A 19,246-nucleotide genomic window follows, 5' to 3' on the forward strand; every position below is an offset into this window, starting at 1 on the left:
AGTCGCGTTTTTTTATGAATGAAAAACGTCCTCGCCTTCATTACATAAGCCCGAGGGCCCTGATTGGTCCCCCGCTCCGGCAACATCCATTATGTAAAGAGAGTCGGGGGCGGGGCTTGGAGAGGGGTCCGGTCCAATGAGGACGGCGCCTGCTGAGGAGACAGCTTCCTATTGGTTGGTGGGAGGGGACGGGGTGGATACAGGCGGTGATGGACGTGGAGGCGGGCCAATGGGAGCGGGGCGGGGTGGGGCGGCGGGCCAATGGGCGGAGCCGGCGGCGGTCGGGGCTCGGCGGGCCGCGGCGGCGCAGAGAGCGGGAGGAGCGCGGGGAGCGGAGCGGTTTGGGCGGCTTCCCCCTGCCCGCCCAACCGGTTCCGGCCCGGTTCGGCCCGGTTCGGCCCGCGGAACCGTCCGTCTCGCGCATGCGCGCGCTCAGGTGAGCGAATGGACCGAACCGGGACCGCGCCGTGGGCATCGTCGTTCATTCATTCAGTCGTACGTACTGAGCGCCTACTGCGCGCACGGCACCGTACTGAGCGCCCGGGAAGGACGAGTCGGCGTCCTAGAGAGACGGTCATTCATTCATGAGCGATTACTGTGTACGGAGCATCATCATCATCATCAATGGTATTTATGGAGCGCTTACTGTGTGCGGGGCACTGTGCTAAGCGCTTCGGAAGGACGAGTCGGCATCATAGAGAGCTTAAGCGCTTAGTACAGTGCTCTTTTAGACTGTGAGCCCTCTGTTGGGTAGGGACTGTCTCTGTATGTTGCCAACTTGGACTTCCCAAGCGCTTAGTACAGTGCTCTGCACATAGTAATTGCTCAATAAATACGATTGATTGATTGACTTGACTTCCCAAGCGCTTAGTCCAGTGCTCTGCACAAGGAAGCGCTCAATAAAGGCGATTGAATGACCATAGAGACGGTCATTCCTTCATGAGCGCTTACTGTGTGCGGAGCACTGGGCTAAGCGCTTGGGAAGGACGAGTCGGCATCATAGAGAGCTTAAGCGCTTAGTACAGTGCTCTTTTAGACTGTGAGCCCTCTGTTGGGTAGGGACTGTCTCTGTATGTTGCCAACTTGGACTTCCCAAGCGCTTAGTACAGTGCTCTGCACACAGTGAGCGCTCAATAAATACGATTGATTGCGCCGCACACAGTAAGCGCTCAATAAATGCGATTGAATGACTATAGAGACGGTCATTCCTTCATGAGCGCTTACTGTGTGCGGAGCACTGGGCTAAGCGCTTGGGAAGGATGAGTCGGCATCGTAGAGAGCGTAAGCGCTTAGTACAGTGCTCTTTTAGACTGTGAGCCCTCTGTCGGGTAGGGACTGTCTCTGTATGTTGCCAACTTGGACTTCCCAAGCGCTTAGTACAGTGTTCTGCACACAGTAAGCGCTCAATAAATACGATTGATTGATTGACTTGTACTTCCCAAGTGCTTAGTCCAGTGCTCTGCACACAGTAAGCGCTCAATAAATGCGATTGAATGAATATAGAGATGGTTATTCATTCATGAGCGCTTACTGTGTGCGGAGCACTGGGCTAAGCGCTTGGGAAGGACGAGTCGGCATCATAGAGAGCTTAAGCGCTTAGCACAGTGCTCTGCACACAGTAAGCGCTCAATAAATGCGATTGAATGACTATAGAGACGGTCATTCCTTCATGAGCGCTTACTGTGTGCGGAGCACTGGGCCAAGCGCTTGGAAAGGACGAGTCGGCATCATAGAGAGGTTAAGCGCTTAGTACAGTGCTCTGCACACAGTAAGCGCTCAATAAATGCGACTGAATGACTATAGAGACGGTCATTCATTCATGAGCGCTTACTGTGTGCGGAGCACTGTGCTGAGCGCTTGGGAAGGACAAGACGGCAACATATAGAGGCGGTCATTCATTCAGTCGTACTTATTGAGCGCTTACTGGGCCTTCCCAAGCGCTTAGTCCAGTGCTCTGCACTCAGTAAGAGCTCAATAAATACGATTGATTGATTGCAGAGCATTGTACTAAGCGCTTGGGAAGGACAGGTCGGCAACATAGAGGCGGTCAGTCATTCATTCAGTGTATTTATTGAGCGCTTACTGGGTGCAGAGCACTGGACTAAGCGCTTGGGAAGGACAAGTCGGCCAAATGGAGAGACGGTCATTCATTCAGTCGTATTTATTGAGCGCTTAGTGTGGGCAGAGCACTGGACTAAGCGCTTGGGAAGTACAGCTCGGCAACATATAGAGGCATGCATTCATTCAGTGTATTTATTGAGCGCTTAGTGTGTGCAGAGCACTGGACTAAGCGCTTGGGAAGGACAAGTCGGCAACATAGACGGTCATTCATTCAATCGTATTGAGCGCTTACTATGTGCAGAGCACTGGACTAAGCGCTTGGGAAGGACAAGTCGGCAACATATAGAGCCGGTCATTTATTCATGAGCTCTTACTGCGTGCAGAGCACTGTGCTAAGCGATTGGGAAGGACAAGTCGGCAACATATAGAGACGGTCATTCATTCAGTCGTATTTATTGAGCGCTTACTCGGTGCGGAGCATTGTACTAAGCGCTTGGGAAGTACAAGTCGGCAACATAGAGAGACGGTCATTTATTCATTCATTCAATGTATTTATTGAGCGCTTACTGGGTGCAGAGCACTGGACTAAGCGCTTGGGAAGGACAAGTCGGCAACATATAGAGACGGTCATTCATTCAGTCTCCCCCTCCCCCTCGTCCCCCTCTCCATTCCCCCATCTTACCTCCTTCCCTTCCCCACAGCACCTGTATACATGTATATATGCTTGTACATATTTATTACTCTATTTATTTATTTATTTTACTTGTACATGTCTATTCTATTTATTTTATTTTGTTAGTATGTTTGGTTTTGTTCCGTCTCCCCCTTTTAGACTGTGAGCCCACTGTTGGGTAGGGACTGTCTCTATATGTTTCCAATTTGTCCTTCCCAAGCGCTTAGTACAGTGCTGTGCACATAGTAAGCGCTCAATAAATACGATTGATGATGATGATGATGATGATTCAGTCGTATTGAGCGCTTACTGTGTGCAGAGCACTGGACTAAGCGCTTGGGAAGGACAAGTCGGCAACATATAGAGGCGGTCATTCATTCATTCATTCAGTCGTATTTATTGAGCGCTTACTGTGTGCAGAGCACTGGACTAAAAGCCGGCAACATATAGAGACGGTCATTCATTCATTATAATAATAACAATAATGATGGCACTTACTAAGCGCTTACTATGTGCAAAGCACTGTTCTAAGCCCTGGGGAGGTGACATGGTGATCAGGTGGGCCCACGGGGCGGGGGGCTCGCAGTTTTCATCCCCATTTTCCCGATGAGGGAACTGAGGCCCAGAGAAGTGAAGTGACTTGCCCAAAGTCGCGCAGCTGACAATTGGTGGAGCCGGGATTTGAACCCATGACCTCTGCCTCCAAAGCCCGGGCTCTTTCCACTGAGCCACGCTGCTTCTCTCTCATCACTATCCTCCTTCTTCATCCTATTGGTGCACACACACCCCGCCGTGTGCAGAGCACTGTGCTAAACGCTTGTGAGAGTGCATGCTAACCTTCTTTTAAACGCATTTCCCGAGCGCTTTACTGTGTGCAGAGCACTGTGCTAAGCGCCTGGGAGAGTCCATTATAACCTTTCCATCGCGTTTATTGAGCACGCACTGTGTGCAGAGCACTGCGCTGAGCGCCTGGGAGACTTCTAGACTGTAGGCCCACTGTTGGGTAGGGACCGTCTCTATATGTTGCCAACTTGGACTTCCCAAGCGCTTAGTACAGTGCTCTGCGCACAGTAAGCGCTCAATAAATACGATTGAATGAATGAACGCTCTTTCAGTCGCATTTATTGAGCGCTCACTGTGTGCAGAGCACTGTGCTAAGCACTTGGGAGACCACTCTAACCTTTCAGTCGCCTTTATTTGTCTGTCTCCCCCTTCTAGACTGTGAGCCCGTTTTTGGGTAGGGACCGTCTCTATAGGTTGCTGATTTGTACTTCCCAAGCGCTTAGTACAGTGCTCTGCACACAGTAAGCGCTCAATAAATACGATTGAATGAGCGAATTGAGCGCTCACTGTGTGAAGAGCACTGCGCTGAGGGCCTGGGAGACTTCACTTACACCTTCTTGCAGTCGCATTTATTGAGCGCTGACTGTGTGCGGGGCACTGTGCTAAGCTCCTGGGAGAGTTCAATATAACCTTTCAATCGCATTTATTGAGCGCTGACTGTGTGCGCAGCACTGCGCTAAGCGCTTGGGAGACTACACTGTAACCTTTCAGTCGCGTTTATTGAGCGCTGACTGTGTGCACTGTGCTAAGCGCCTGGGAGAGTACACTGCAACCTTCTTTTAATCGCATTTATTGAGCGCTCACTGTGTGCAGAGCACTGGACTAAGCGCCTAGGAGAGTACACTGCAACCTTCTTTTAATCGCATTTATTGAGCGCTCACTGTGTGCAGAGCACTGGACTAAGCGCCTAGGAGAGTTCACTATAACCTTTTCGATCGCTCAGTCCAGTGCTCTGCACACAGTCAGCATTGAATTGAATGAATCGCCTTTATTGAGTGCAGAGCACTGTGCTAAGCGCTTGGGAGGCTACACTATAACCTTTCAATTGCATTTATTGAGCGCTGACTGTGTGCAGAGCACTGCGCTAAGCGCTTGGGAGAGTACAGTGTAATATTGTTCAATCGTATTTACTGAGCGCGGACTGCAGAGCACTGTAGTAAGCGCTTGGGAGAGTATAGTATAATATTGTTCAATCGTAATGAGCGTTTACTGTGTGCAGAGCACTGCACTAAGCGCTTGGGAGAGTACACTATAGCATTCTTTCAGTCGTATTTATTGAGCGCCTACTGTGTGCAGAGCACTGCACTAAGCGCTTGAGAGTACAGTACAATATTGCTCAATCGTATTTATTGAGCGCTTACTGTGTGCAGAGCACTGTACTAAGCGCCCGGGAGAGTACAGTGTAACATTCTTTCAGTCGTATTGATTGAGCGTTCATTGTGTGCACAGCACTGTACTAAGCGCCCGGGAGAGTCCAATGCAACATCACACACGTTCCCCTGCCCACCACGAGCTCCCAGTCTTGAGGGATGTGCGGCTCACTCACTCATTCATTCATTCATTCAATTGTATTTATTGAGCGCTTAGTGTGTGCAGAGCACTGTACTAAGCGCCCGGGAGAGTCCAATGCAACATCACACACGTTCCCCTGCCCACCACGAGCTCCCAGTCTTGAGGGGATGCGCGGCTCATTCATTCATTCATTCAGTTGTATTTATTGAGCGCTTAGTGTGTGCAGAGCACTGTACTAAGCGCTTGGGAAGTGCAAATCGTTAACAGAGACGGTCCCTACCCAACAACGGGCTCACAGTGTAGAAGGGGGAGACAGACAACCAAACAACCCAAGTAGGCAGGTGTTCCCAAGAGGGAGAGCCGGGATTTGGGGGTTCACAGGGAGTAGACGTTGAGCCCTTTGTTGGGTAGGGACCGTCTCTATATTTTGCCGACTTGGGCTTCCCAAGCGCTTAGTACAGTGCTCTGCACACAGTAAGCGCTCAATAAATACGATTGAATGAATGAATGAATGAACCCACGCCCTTTGAGGGGGGCAGAATGCGCCCCGAGCCGGGCAGGGACCTCAAAAGGGCCCCGGTTTGGGGGATTCGGATACTTGTATATATGTATATATGTTTGTACATATTTATTTCTCTATTTTACTTGTACATATGTATATATGTCACCTTTATATATGTATATATGTTTGTACATATTTATTTCTCTGTTTATTTTACTTGTACATATCTATTCTATTTATTTTATTTTGTTAATATGTTTGGTTTTGTTCTCTGTCCCCCCCTTCTAGACTGTGAGCCCACTGTTGGGTAGGGACTGTCTCTATATGTTGCCAACTTGGACTTCCCAAGCGCTTAGTACAGTGCTCTGCACACAGTAAGCGCTCAATAAATATGATTGATTTGGGGGGCTCAGAAATGGGGGGATACCTGGTTTGGACGCCCCTAACCAAACCAGGATTTGGCCTAAATATTGAGAGGTGCACTGTTTATTTTTTTTGGGGGGGTGTTGGAGGGGGCGAGGGATGGACCCTGTTGGGTAGGGACCGTCTCTATATGTTGCCAACTTGGACTTCCCAAGCGCTTAGTACAGTGCTCTGCACACAGTAAGCGCTCAATAAATACGATTGATTGATTGATTGATTGAGCCCCATCGGCCTACAATTACGGGAAGGTTGCAGGGAAAAAAAACGGGGTGCACGTAAAGCCCCCCCAAGGCCCGAGCCAGGAACCCCAATAGTGCAGGCCGCTCAGTACAGGACCGGGAGGTGAGGAGATGGATGCACGGGAAGGTGGGAGTTAAGTTTCGTGCAATGCACAAGGACTGACTTTGAGAAGGTGGTAATAATAATAATGGTATTTATTGAGCGCTTCCTGCGTTCAAAGGACTGTACTAAGCGCCCGGGAGAGGACAATAGGACATCAAACGCATTCCCCTCTCTCATGTCTCCCCCTTCTAGGCGGTGAGCCCGTTGGTGGGTAGGGATTGTCTACATCTGTGGCCGAATTGTACTTTCCAAGCGCTTAGTACAGTGCTGTGCACACAGTCGGCGCTCAATAAATAGGAATATGAGTACAAATAAGTAGGAATATAAATATGAGTCCTAAAGGTGCTGCTTTTTTAGGGGGCGGGGAGCCAGCTCCCCGTTTTCCCCCGAGGGAGCGTAGAAGCAGCCCGATTTGCAGCTCCGGGTTTTATGAATGTGGCTGACTTTATGAATGAAGCGGGTTTCTTCTCCTTTTTTTTTTTTCTTTTGGTTTTTCTTTTCCTTTTTGTGAATGAAGCATTGAGCTCGCTTCCTAAAACGCGGGGGTGAAGCCGAGCGAGTTGCAAGGTGGGGGCGGGGTGGGCCCCTCCGGAGGAGTTTTCATGAATGGGGAAAAGCTGGGAATTTGGTTGGAAGTGTGGCTTGTTTTTTTCCTTCTTTTTTTTTTTTTTTGTGAATGGGGCCCTGCGCTGAGGATCCGGTTACAGCCTCTACCTGATGCTGCTTGCTCTGCCATTCATAAAACCGAGACCAGATTTGGGAGGGAGGGGGAGGGGTTTTTAATTGGATTCTTTGACTGTGTTAAAGTTTTCCTGGAGGCACAGTGAAAGGGGAAAAGGAGGAAATGGTTTTTAACTCTTAGTTTGAACCCAGGGTGTCCCTTCCAGGTTCTTTCATTCATTCAATCGCATTTATTGAGCGCTTCCTTGTGCAGAGCGCTGGACTAAGCGCTTGGGAAGTACAAGTCGGCAACATATAGAGACGGTCCCTGCCCACCAGCGGGCTCACTGTCTAGAAGAGGGATTCTTTGAAAAGAAATTATCAATCAATCAATCGTATTTATTGAGCGCTTCCTTGTGCAGAGCACTGGACTAAGCGCTTGGGAAGTACAAGTCGGCAACATATAGAGACGGTCCCTGCCCACCAACGGGCTCACAGTCTAGAGAGGGATTCTTTGAAAAGAAATTATCAATCGATCAATCGTATTTATTGAGCGCTTACTGCGTGCAGAGCACTGGACTAAGCGCTTGGGAAGTACAAGTTGGCAACATATAGAGACAGTCCCTACCCAACAGTGGGCTCACAGTCTAGAAGGGGGAGACAGAGAACAAAACCAAACATATTAACAAAATAGAATAGATATGTACAAGTAAAATAAATAGAGTAATAAATATGTACAAACATATATACATATATCAATGTTGGGGGGGGCACATTTACAAATATGATTAAAATCAGTCCACCTGAGAGGCGGGGCCTTTGAATCTAGACTTGTGAGTCCGTTGTTGGGCAGGGGTTGTCCCCATTTGTCGCTGAATTGTACTTTCCAAGCGCTTAGTACAGTGCCCTGCACACAGTAAGCGCTCAATAAATACGATCGCATGAATGAATCGGTTCTTTTGTGGCCTTTTGAAGGGATGTTTGCCGTCGTTCTGGAAAAGCGTTGCGGCGTATTTCATTTCGGGGCTGAAAATACTCTCCGGCCCCCCGCCACTTATTTTGTGAGGCTGACAGATTTTTGGAGGGGGTGGGGAAGGTGTAAGCAGAGAAGGCGGACTACAGGCCTCCTTCACATTCCTCCATGCACTGCTCAGTGTTTCAGAGCTTCTGCTTAGACTTTGGTGGCACTTACGGAAAGGTTTTAGTCTAAAATAGTTTTAGAACAGTTGCACTGAAGACTGTTACTTGCTGACCTGTATGCCCCGCTCACTCTCTTCCCCCCGCCCCCCTTCTTCTTCTTCTTCTTCTCCTTGGGATTGACTTTTAAATTAGGGGGCTTTCTGTTCCCCGCTTTCTGAAACAAACCACCTCATACAAAAAGGAAAATGGAAGGTTGTCTTTGCACGTTGATGAAAACTCGACCTGCTTCAGAGAAGGTTACGAAATAGAGATCTCTCCAGTGCAGTTGCCCACTAGAGGACTCCTTATTTTAACTTTGTATATACAAGTTAAAGGAAGGAAAACTGCTCTTTGATCATTTCCCTCTGCTCGAGTGAGCTAGAATTACAAGAATTGCATCAGTAAAAGCAAAGGAGCTTTTTTCCAGCTCTTTGTTGGCTTTTCTGCCCGTCGTATGGAGGATAGAGTACAAATGTGAAAAGGTGTCTGGAAAGGCAGTGCAGTACCGTCTTGTTTTGTTCCCTGTGAACTTGAAAAACGACCTTCCTTTCTTTCCCTCCTGGAATTACCAACTCCTCCCGGAGTTTAGTGGTCGATTTTCCTGATGTGTCCGGGGCCTCTCTCTGGCCCCTTTCAATATGTGCCTTATCCATATTTAGCATGTACTAAAGCTTCCATCAGCTCCCCAAGTTTCCCAGGCAGTCTCTTTTATGGAACGGCTTCTTTCATAAATCTCATTCGGAGGAGAGTCGAGGCGGGGGCTTTTCTAGGGTTAAGTTAAACCTGCCTTGACATTCCATGAACTTATTGCTAATACTGACTTTTTTTTTTTAAGCCTTAAAGGTGAAACTATTTGGACTTTGTGCTATGGGTGCCCTCCCCGCCTTTTGATCCTTGCCTATCTGGGGTAGTTTGCTCCTTTTAAGAAGTTAGTGAGGTCACTGGGTTGCTATGGAGAGTTATGACATCACAAACAAGAGGTATGACCGTTCTTGTGTTTGAACAAGAAGGGATAGGTTCTGTGAAAATGAAGTTGAGTAATCACAATCAGCAAATGATCTAAGGCAGGAATTATCGAGAAGTAAAGGTTTCAACTTGGGCGCACGTTAATCTTAACCCAGCAGTTAATCTCTACAGCTTGCAACGTAAGTGTTCCTTAAGTGTCACCAAAGAAAGGAATGTTCTCTCTTGGGCTGAAAGAAACAGCAGTATGTGATTATTTCATGGCTTTATCTCTCTTTTTTTTTCCCTGTTTCTCAGTCTGAAAACTGCCAACGTCTATAGCAAGAGGACCCTTTTCCCCCTCGGAATTGCTCAATGCTGAAACCTTTCAAAGGGATATTAAAGTCATTGGAAGCACAATGGATGGTTTTTATGACCAACAAGTCCCTTTTATGGTCCCAGGGGTGAGTCTTGTGGCCTTTTCTCCCCCACCCCCCTTTGGATTTATTTTTATCCTTCAGATATGAACATTCTCCTAATTTGTTTTAGTGCATCCCTCCTTCTGAATCCCCTGTGTTTCAGAGGAGTCTCTCTTATGGAACTCGTTTGTTTTCTTCAGAAATCTCGTTCAGAGGAATGTCGAGGGCGGCCTGTGATTGACAGAAAGAGGAAGTTCTTAGACACAGATCTGGCTCATGATTCAGAAGGTCTGAAAGTTTTCCTTCATATTTGTTATGGTTTCTTTCAAATTGGCTCCATTGTGAGTAGAAGGTAAGAACTTGCACCTTTTCATGTTGTTTTCATTTTATTTCCAATTCCAGAGTTGTTCCAGGATCTCAGCCAGCTCCAAGAGGCTTGGTTAGCTGAAGGCAAGTTTCTCAGCTGTCCTGTTTTTTTTCCAAAGAAAATCTTTCAGTGTACACTTTCATTGAGATCGAAATGTCTAAATTGCAAATTTTTTTTCCCAGCACAAGTTCCTGATGATGAACAGTTTGTTCCAGATTTTCAGTCCGATAACCGTAAGTCCTTTCTCAGTTGCTGAACTTTTTGCTGGGAAATCATCCGATGACCCCACTTTGGGGGCCCGATAAGATTAGCTGAAATGACCCTAAATGGTTTTGGTTCCTGTGGCCCTGTCTCTAGTCTCCATAAGGGTGTGGGTACCCAGTTGCGTGGCTTCAAGTTTGGGCTGTCTGCTTCGCTCTCTTCTCCTTTGGCTGTGTCGTATTCAGCTGTTTCAGGTTTTCCCGTGGCAGAAAAATATTTGGATTTCTGAGAAATTCAGCCCCAATTGCTGGTAAATCAGGAGATGTTCCAATAGGGTGGCAAATGCAAAAAAAAAAAAATCACACTTCTGATCTCCAGCGAGAAGGTTAGTTGCGGGGGGGGTCTTTCAGTGCTGTCCTCAACAGGTTTTTGAGCTTTTACTGTCCAAGCGAGTCTGTCAAGGACAAAGCTGGCTGGTGAAATTTGAGCAGCCCAGAGCTACTCTAGGGACCATTAGTCACTGGCCAGTGAGCATGTTTAAGAGAAGATTGGAGAAAATGCTGCCTCTTGAGAGTTGCATCATAGAGAAAATCATGTCTCTTAGTCATATTTATGATAGCAAACACCTGAGCCAGGCAAGAGGATACTGTTTCTCGTTTTGCACTAGGCAAACGGCTTGCATAGTTGCTGACAGAAAACGCTGGATGAATGAATTTGTGTACGCGCGTTCGTGTGCACACATTTGGGGTGATTGTTTTGGGTCATGCTGGTAATAGAGGTTCAATAAAAGGCGAGATGTTCCGAATCATTAATGGAAATAGCGTTGGTCCCAACTAAACATTCTTTAATAATAGACCTCCTTTCTAAGGCATACTGCCATGAAACTTTAAAAGGGAATAAAATGTAGCCTGCAGTTGAATGGTTTACTTAGCTTTGTCACAGCTTGCCACGGAGTATTCTATATTAAAGTAAATGCATGTTAATTATTGCTCTTTGATTGCTTTAATGTGATTGGGAAGCTTGCCACCAAACTGCTAAAGACAACCCGAATTTTGTATTTTCTTTAGAGATGAAAGGCAGAGGATTTGTAGTTCAACTTTGTTCTGTGTTGACAATCTGGCCCAGCCCTCACAGTTCTTGCTTGGAGCAGCATAAACTGCAGTGGTGTGGGAGGTGGCTGTTTTGGCAGAGACGCTTTGAAATGCCTTTGACACTTTTTTTTTTTTCCTGGAGGGGATTGTTGTTGTTTCTTCCTACCCTTGAGAGCTAGAGAAGAGAGAGGTTGGCTACTTCAAATTGTTATAATTTCAAAACTAAAATAAATCATCTTTCAAAGTGTTGCTGAGCACACTCTGAATACAGGATTCAATTGAAGACATATATATATATATAGAGAGAGAGAGAGAGAGAGAGAGGTACACACACATATATATATATATATATATATATTCTTTTGTGGGTACACACTGTAATGATGCCATCAGGACGTGTTCTTCAAGCAGATTTTGACTGTCTAAAAATAAATCCAGGTCAAATAATAGGATGTAGGAAGGCTTCTTAATGTAAAGAAACTCTCTAGCTTATATATAACATGACTTGATTCAGTATTAGTTTTATAAGCCCAGGGCACTCTAGCCTTGTGTTTTTAAAGGTGATGCCGAGGGCTTTATCACTTTCCCATGCACATTGCTGCCTAATTTCTATGGAAAGAGCCTGGAAAAGGACAGGCCCCAAATGTATTTATTTGCCAACAAGAACTTGGCTAAAATACAAGTATGGGCTGGTCTCTCCTTTAGCTGTTCATTCTCATTATCTGCTTAGACTGCAGTTCAAAATCACAATGCAGTAATACTGGAGCTGGCAGACTAAACTGCTGGGCAGTACACTCTTTCTTCTCTCTGAAAGCATTTAGTAGGATTTTATTAAAGACCCAGCCTCCACTCTTGAGTGATCTTCTGGAAGATCACATGATTTCACCACAGGAGGGGGAGAGAATCTCCTTCAAAATTAATGAAACTTGGCTGGGGGGCGGTTAGAATCTCCCAAGAAAGGACAACTTCATTTTACAGTGTAAAACCCCTCTTCAAAATCATTGGCCCTGCAGTTACCCGAGCCCAAGGATTTTTAACAAATGCTCTTCTGAGGACTGCCGCAGTTGACATTCAACCTTTTTGTCTGAACAGAGATCTAAACTTGCTAGTTTTCCTGTGAGGATTAAAGAACTCAGGATTGTAGAAAGTAGTTTATCGCCCAAAGTAGGATTCAGGGCCGTTAAATCCTGGAAGGTTTGCTTAAATGACAAAGCATATTTTGAGGGAGGGCATCTTCCCGACTTGCCATTTCTGTCAGAAGGCTAGCTTTCTCCAACTGCGAAGCAGCGTGACCTAATGGAAAAAGCACAGGCCTAGGAGTCAGAGGAACTGGGTTCTAATCCCGACTCCGTCGCTTGTCTTCTGTGTGATCTTAGACAAGTCACTTTGCTTCTCTGGGCCTCAGTGACCTCATCTCTGTAAAAGGGGGATTGAGACTGTGAGCCCCGTGTGGGACATGGACTCTGTCCAACCTGATTAGCTTGTATCTACCCCAGGGCTTAGTATATTGACTGGCACATAATAAGCACTTAACAAATACCGTAAAAAAGATAGTCCAATAAATGTGTTCTTCTTGACTGACAGAGGGGCACCAGTTGTAGTTTTCAGTTAGGACCTAGAGGTATAGTGTTGCCCAGACTGCGGCTCTGGGCCTGTTGGAGACCTACAAAGGTAAATTTCTTGTAATTCTCACCATCCTTCTCTTTGTTCCAAGCTCAGCATCTTTCTCATCTCCCAGGACACTTCTGGGGTTTAGTCGATAGGATGAGATCGAGAAAAAGAAAAATATCACAAACCGATAACATTTCAACTTGAAAATTTTCTGAGAAAGTTCTGAGCAGTCTATGTAGATATATGCAAAATGGATGATACTTTTACGCACCCGTAGCCTTCCTGTTTCATATGTGTGACCTTGGGCAAGTCACTTCTCTGTTCCTCAGTGACCTCATCTGTAAAATGGGGATTAAGATTGTGAGCCTCATGTGGGACGTGGACTATGTCCAACCTGATTAGCTTGTATCTGCCCAGTACATAGAACAGTGCCTGGCACATAGTAAGTGCTTAAATGCCATAAAAAATATACCTGAATATGACCATCAGGAACATCCTAGTCATTAAACACCCAGATTTGACTGATGGCGTGCCAGTGCTTCACACTTTTTGAGTTCTCTGTTTTGTCCTGACTTTCTTATGAAAATTTCTCTTTAACTCCAGTTTCTCCAAAGTTTGGATTTTTTTTTTTTCCATCCAGTGTTAAGGAACCTCTGAGGCGGATGAGAAAAGGGCCTCAAGCATTTTTAAATATAAAGCGCCCGATGTAAATGTGCTCGACATTCTCACAGAGAATTGTATTTGGAAGCAGGCTTAGGTAACTTCCTGGCATTTGGACCTGGGGGATGCTGGGAAAACAGTTATTGCTCCAATCATCTCTTTTCCTTAATTCCTTCCTGGGTACTTAATAGTATTGCTAATACCATAAAAGTCCGATTTTTAAAGAAGAATTTCAGTCTGGTATGGCAGTGGCTAGTGAGTGGAAGGCAGTTGGCTACTAGTCAAAACTCACCTGTGCTGGGCAGCAGCGACATGGGAGAGAGTTGAGGGTGGAGACTCAAGTTGACTTCGTGGGAAGAGGCAATGGTAAACCGCTTTCATATTTTTACTGAGAAAACTATGGATCCCCTACCAGAACGATTGCAGATGGAGGCGGGGCATTCTGGGAGAGTTGCGTTCATGGAGTCATTATGGGTCAGAGATGACTGCAGCACAAGACAAGACAGTTCTTCCTCATCTACAACTGGGGGAGATGAGAGTGTTTAGGTCAGCATTTTAATTCAGGATGAGTATATGAGGCTGGGGTAGAATAAGCTGGAATAATATGGGCAACTTTAGTAGAGTTACTTTTAACAAAATTAAATGTAATCCATCAATCAGTGGTACTTATTGAGTGCCTACTGTGTTGCAGAGTTTGGGAGAGTTCAGGGCAATAGATTAGATAGACCAGATAACGATCCCTGTCCTCAGGGAGCATACCAACTATGCAAGCTCCTCACTGTACCTCGTTCTCGCCTGTCCCGCCATCGACCCCTGACCCACGTCATCCCCCTGGCCTGGAATGCCCTCCCTCTGCCCATCCACCAAGCTAGCTCTCTTCCTCCCTTCAAGGCCCTATTGAGAGCTCATCTCCTCCAGGAGGCCTTCCCAGACTGAGCCCCTTCCTTCCTCTCCCCCTCGTCCCCCTCTCCATCCCCCCATCTTACCTCCTTCCCTTCCCCACAGCACCTGTATATATGTATATATGTTTGTACATATTTATTACTCTATTTATTTATTTATTTATTTTACTTGTACATATCTATTCTATTTATTTTATTTTGTTAGTATGTTTGGTTTTGTTCTCTGTCTCCCCCTTTTAGACTGTGAGCCCACTGTTGGGTAGGGACTGTCTCTATATGTTGCCAATTTGTACTTCCCAAGCACTTAGTACAGTGCTCTGCACATAGTAAGCACTCAATAAATACAATGGATGATGATGATACCAACTAGAGGGGGAGACAGACATTAAAAGAAATTACAGATGGATAGGTATATAAGTGTCCGGGTGCTGGGGGAGGGTTAATATCAAAGTGCATATGTGATACAGACCTGGGGGTATAGGCTATGAAGCGGGAAGATTTAGATGGGGAAATGAATGGAAGGCCTCTTGGAAATATGATTTTAGTAAGGCTTTGAAGATAGGGAGAAAAGGGTTGTTTTTAATCTAAATACCACCTCCCCCCCCCCCCCCCCCCCCGCTTTTTGGAGGTATTTTTTCTCAGATCTAATTTCAAAGAGCATGGAAATAACGAGAAGGAAGTAGAAGTAATTTCCTATGGGCCAGCTAATTAACTGATAGGACCGAATTTGCGGAACTGCTGAATTCAAGGTGTGGTTGGAGAAAAAAAATCGATTTTTTTTTTTTTACTAGCTTTGCAGGAATTTCATGGTCTCCAACAGATCTCTTGCCTCAGATTATTGAGCTGTGCAGTGATGATCATCTTTCTTGGGATTTCTGTACCAGTAGGAAGTGGGAGGGGTTGGGTCCTAAGACCTCTGATCGTGGCACTGGCCAGATACAGCTTTAAGGGCCAAACATTCATTTGTTGGTTTTGGTTTTGAAGTGCATAATCTGAAAAGGCCATTGTAACTACCATCTCCGCCCAACCCCCTAACCCCAACACACACACACACAGCTACTGAAAGGTGAATAAGAATTAGCTTAAAACTGGGGGAAGGAAAGATTATGATTAACTCATTTTCATGCCCAAAGGATTCCTTCTAGCCGTATTTGTCTCTTCAAAAGTACTTTTCAATGTCATTAACTGCTTCATGGAAGAGGGAGAAGGAAGGTAGAGAGGTCCGTAGAAGACACGGGAAAGCATACACCTGCTTACTCATCCAACCAAAATGAATTAACAGCCCTAGGCATCTGTTTCCATCCTCTTTTTATCAGTGTGTCCCAGTGAAGATTCAATCCCATGACTTTAGCATCTGAATTCTGTTATGTCGTACTCTCCCCAGTGCTCAATACAGTGTTCTGCACACAGTAAGCGCTCAATAAATTGATTGATTGATCTGAGGATCCAGTAGGGTTACCTCTCTGCCAGAAACAACCATTGTGATTTCTCTTCACCACACCCGCCCCACCTTTAGTTTACTTTGCCTGTTTAAAAAACTGAGAAGAGCAGTCTTTCCAGAGTCCTCCTTGCTCTTATTCCTGTTCTGAGCCGTAGCGGGTCCTTTCTCTTCATTTCTTTTTGAGAGAGAAGAAATTGGAATGTGGAGAAGTATTCTTTCTGATCTGACAGGCCAGGCATTTATGCAGAGCCCAAAGGTACAGTTTCCTGAAATCAATCTAAAATCTAAAATCATTCTGAAATAAATCTAAAAGGTTCAATTTATCATCCACTCTTGAGGTTCCTTCTGTCTTGCACCATTTAAAAGGCAAGATGTGGCAAAGATGGAGAAGAAGGTATAGAAACCTTGTGCCACTCGCTTCATGCCGGTTCCATCCCACCAGTATCACTTTCTTGATTTGAATCCCTGGAATAAGATGGTGAGGGTTATTTTTTTTTTTTTGGTTCTCTAACCTTTCTGTAGAGAGACTGTTCCCACTCTATTGTGTTTGCCTTTTAATTGTAGTGAAGAACATTGGAGTTGAGAGGCTGAAAGTACTCAACACACACATAATGTGCCCTTGAGGCATTTCGATCCCCATCTGTGCCAAAGTAGTTTTCCAGTTGGCATCCAGGGAGAGCATCTTGTCATGTTTGTGACTCCTATCTGTTGGTCAGAAGCCACTAATGCTGATGCCATTTACCGGATTAGGTTGCTTTATAAAAAAAAAAAAAATAGGTGTATTGTGAATTCTCAGAGTTAATGTACTGGCTTGTCCCTGTGTGTTATCCGGCTTATGCGATATCAAAGTAATCGTCACCCAATACTTGAGGAGCCCCTTTGTGCAAGGCCCTGTAGAGAAGCAGCATGGCATAGTAAATAGAACCCAGGCCTGGGATCAGAAGGTCATAGGTTCTAATCCACTTGTCTGCTGTGTGACCTTGGGCAAGTCACTTCACTTCTCCGGGCCTCAGTTACCTCATCTTTAAAATGGAAATTAAGATCATGAGCTCTATGAGACTGTGAGCCCGTTGTTGGGTAGGGACCATCTCTATATGTTGCTGACTTGTTCTTCCCAAGCGCTTAGTGCAGTGCTCTACGCACAGTAAGCGCTCAGTAAATATGTTTGAATGAATGAATGACGGACTGTGTCCAACCCGATTTGCTTGTATTCATTCATTCAAACATATTTATTGAGCGCTTACTGTGTGCAGAGCACTGTACAAAGCACTTGGGAAGTACAGTGCATCCCATCACTTAGTATGGTGCCTGGCACATAGTAAGCACTTAACAAATACCACAGTTGTTATTATTTTTATTACTAGGGACTTGGGGGATTTTAGCACAGGGTAGAAAAGGGATCCTTGCACTCCAGGAATTTAAGCTTTTTGCAGATGGTTGTGGGCAGGGAACATGTCTGTTTACTGTTATAGTGTACTCTCCCAAGCGTTAGTACAGTGTTCCAAACACAGTAAGCACTCAATACGATAGAATGAATGAATAGTAAAATTCAATTTCCCTCATGGCTTTCCCCACCTCCCATAACCATCCTTGGTGATGGTGGCTGATGACCTCCCTTTCATGAGCCCTCACAGCACTTATGTCCGTATCTGTAATTTATTTATATAAAGGCTGTCTCCCCCTCTAGACTGTAACCTTATTGTGGGCAGAGATTATGTCTGTTCAACAATGAACATGTAGTAACAGAGAAGCGCGTAGTACGATGCTCTGCACACAGTGAGTGTTCAATGACTACGAACCTCAATGTGCCTAAATCCCAGGTGTTTTCCTACTCCCCTTGGTCATTCCCCTCCCCACAAGTTTCTAGTATTTGCTCAGCGCTTACTATGAGCTGGTCATTGTACTAAAACACCGGGGTAGATACAAGCTAATCAGGTTGGACACAGACCATGTCCCACATGGGGCTCACAGTCAATTCCCATTTTAGAATTGAGGTAACCGAGGCCCAGAGAAGTTAAGTTGCTTGTCCGAGATAACAGAGCAGACAAGTGGCGGAACCAGGATTAGAACTCAGGACCTTCTTACTCCCAAGCCTGCACTTTATCCACTCTCACTTCTCAACAGTCACACATCCAGGCCAGGCCAAGAACCACAGTAGGGAGATAGGATAAGAAGGAGAGGGACGAAGAGGCAAGTAAAATATTCCAGGGATCCGGGGGCCCAGAAGTAATAGAAGTGATCTGGGAATAAGTCACAGGTCTAATCCAAGCTCCACCACTTGTCTGCTGTGTGGCCTTGGGCAAGTCATTTTATTTCTCTGTGCCTCAGTTACCTCCTCCTCAGTTACCAAAATGGGAATTGTGACTGTGAGCCTGTGACTGAGGAGCAGCGTGGCTCAGTGGAAAGAGCCCAGGCTTTGGAGTCAGAGGTCCTGGGTTCGAATTCCAACTCCACCACATGTCTGCTGTGTGACCTTGGGGAAGTCACTTAACTTCTCTGAGCCTCAGTTACCTCATCTGTAAAATGGGGATTAAGACTGTGAGCCCCATGTGGTACAACTTGATCACCTTGTAACCCCCCAGCGCTTAGAACAGTGCTCTGCACATAGTAAGCGCTTAACAAATCCCATCATTATATAGAAGAGGGACTGTGTCCATCCCAATTTACTTCTTCCACCCCAGAGCTTAATTACAGTGCCTGGCACATAGTAAGTGCTTAACAAATGCCACAGTTATTATTATTAATAATAATAATGGGGTAAATAATGAAAGGGTATATTACCCCGTGTATTAGTTGTTTGCTCTGAAGGTACCATTCTTCACCATGGCTGATTGAAAGCTGTCTCTCCATTTTGGTAAAGATTGACAAGTGAGTGGTGATGGAGCTGATTGTGGGTTTGCAGAGGAGTTGTTTGTTTGGAAGGCAGTGAAGCTCAGTGGATAGAGCACGGGGCTGGGAGTCAGGAAACGTGGGTTCTAGTCTCAGCTTCACCATCAGCCTGCTGCGTGGGACAGGGCCTGTGTTCAATCTGATTATCTTGTGTCTTGAGAAGCAGCGTGGCTCAATGGAAAGAGCACAGGCTTTGGAGTCAGAGGTCATGGGTTCAAATTCCGGCTCCACTGATTGTCAGCTGTGTGACTTTGGGCAAGTCATTTAACGTCTCTGTGCCTCAGTTCCCTCATCTGTAAATTGGGGATTAAGACTGTGAGCCTCATGTGGGACAACCTGATCACCCTGTATCCCCCCAGTGCTTAGAACAGTGCTTTGCACATAGTAAGCGCTTAAAAATACCATCATTATTATTATTTTATTATTATTATTACTACCCTCATGTGTAGCACAGAGCTCGGCACATAGTGCTTAATAAATACAATCTTCATCTTGGAGAAGTAATGTCGCCCAGGGTAAAGAGCAGGG

At 45.7% G+C, this 19,246-nt stretch overlaps 1 protein-coding gene across 2 annotated transcripts in view; it reads left to right on the plus strand.

Annotated features, from left to right (window-relative positions):
• Positions 1-348: 348 nt before the first annotated feature.
• ETV5 (ETS variant transcription factor 5) overlaps positions 349-19,246 on the plus strand; it is a 120,542-nt gene continuing 101,644 nt past the window's right edge. For both annotated transcript variants that reach the window (XM_038749411.1, XM_038749420.1), the window contains exons 1-5: positions 349-436; positions 9,456-9,601; positions 9,757-9,844; positions 9,959-10,006; positions 10,106-10,156. In XM_038749411.1, the coding sequence (XP_038605339.1) occupies positions 9,557-9,601; positions 9,757-9,844; positions 9,959-10,006; positions 10,106-10,156 (232 nt within the window). In that variant the 5' untranslated portion in view covers positions 349-436; positions 9,456-9,556. The remainder of the gene's footprint in view (positions 437-9,455; positions 9,602-9,756; positions 9,845-9,958; positions 10,007-10,105; positions 10,157-19,246) is intronic.

Source organism: Tachyglossus aculeatus, chromosome 1, assembly GCF_015852505.1.
Source record: "Tachyglossus aculeatus isolate mTacAcu1 chromosome 1, mTacAcu1.pri, whole genome shotgun sequence".
Taxonomy (NCBI): domain Eukaryota; kingdom Metazoa; phylum Chordata; class Mammalia; order Monotremata; family Tachyglossidae; genus Tachyglossus; species Tachyglossus aculeatus.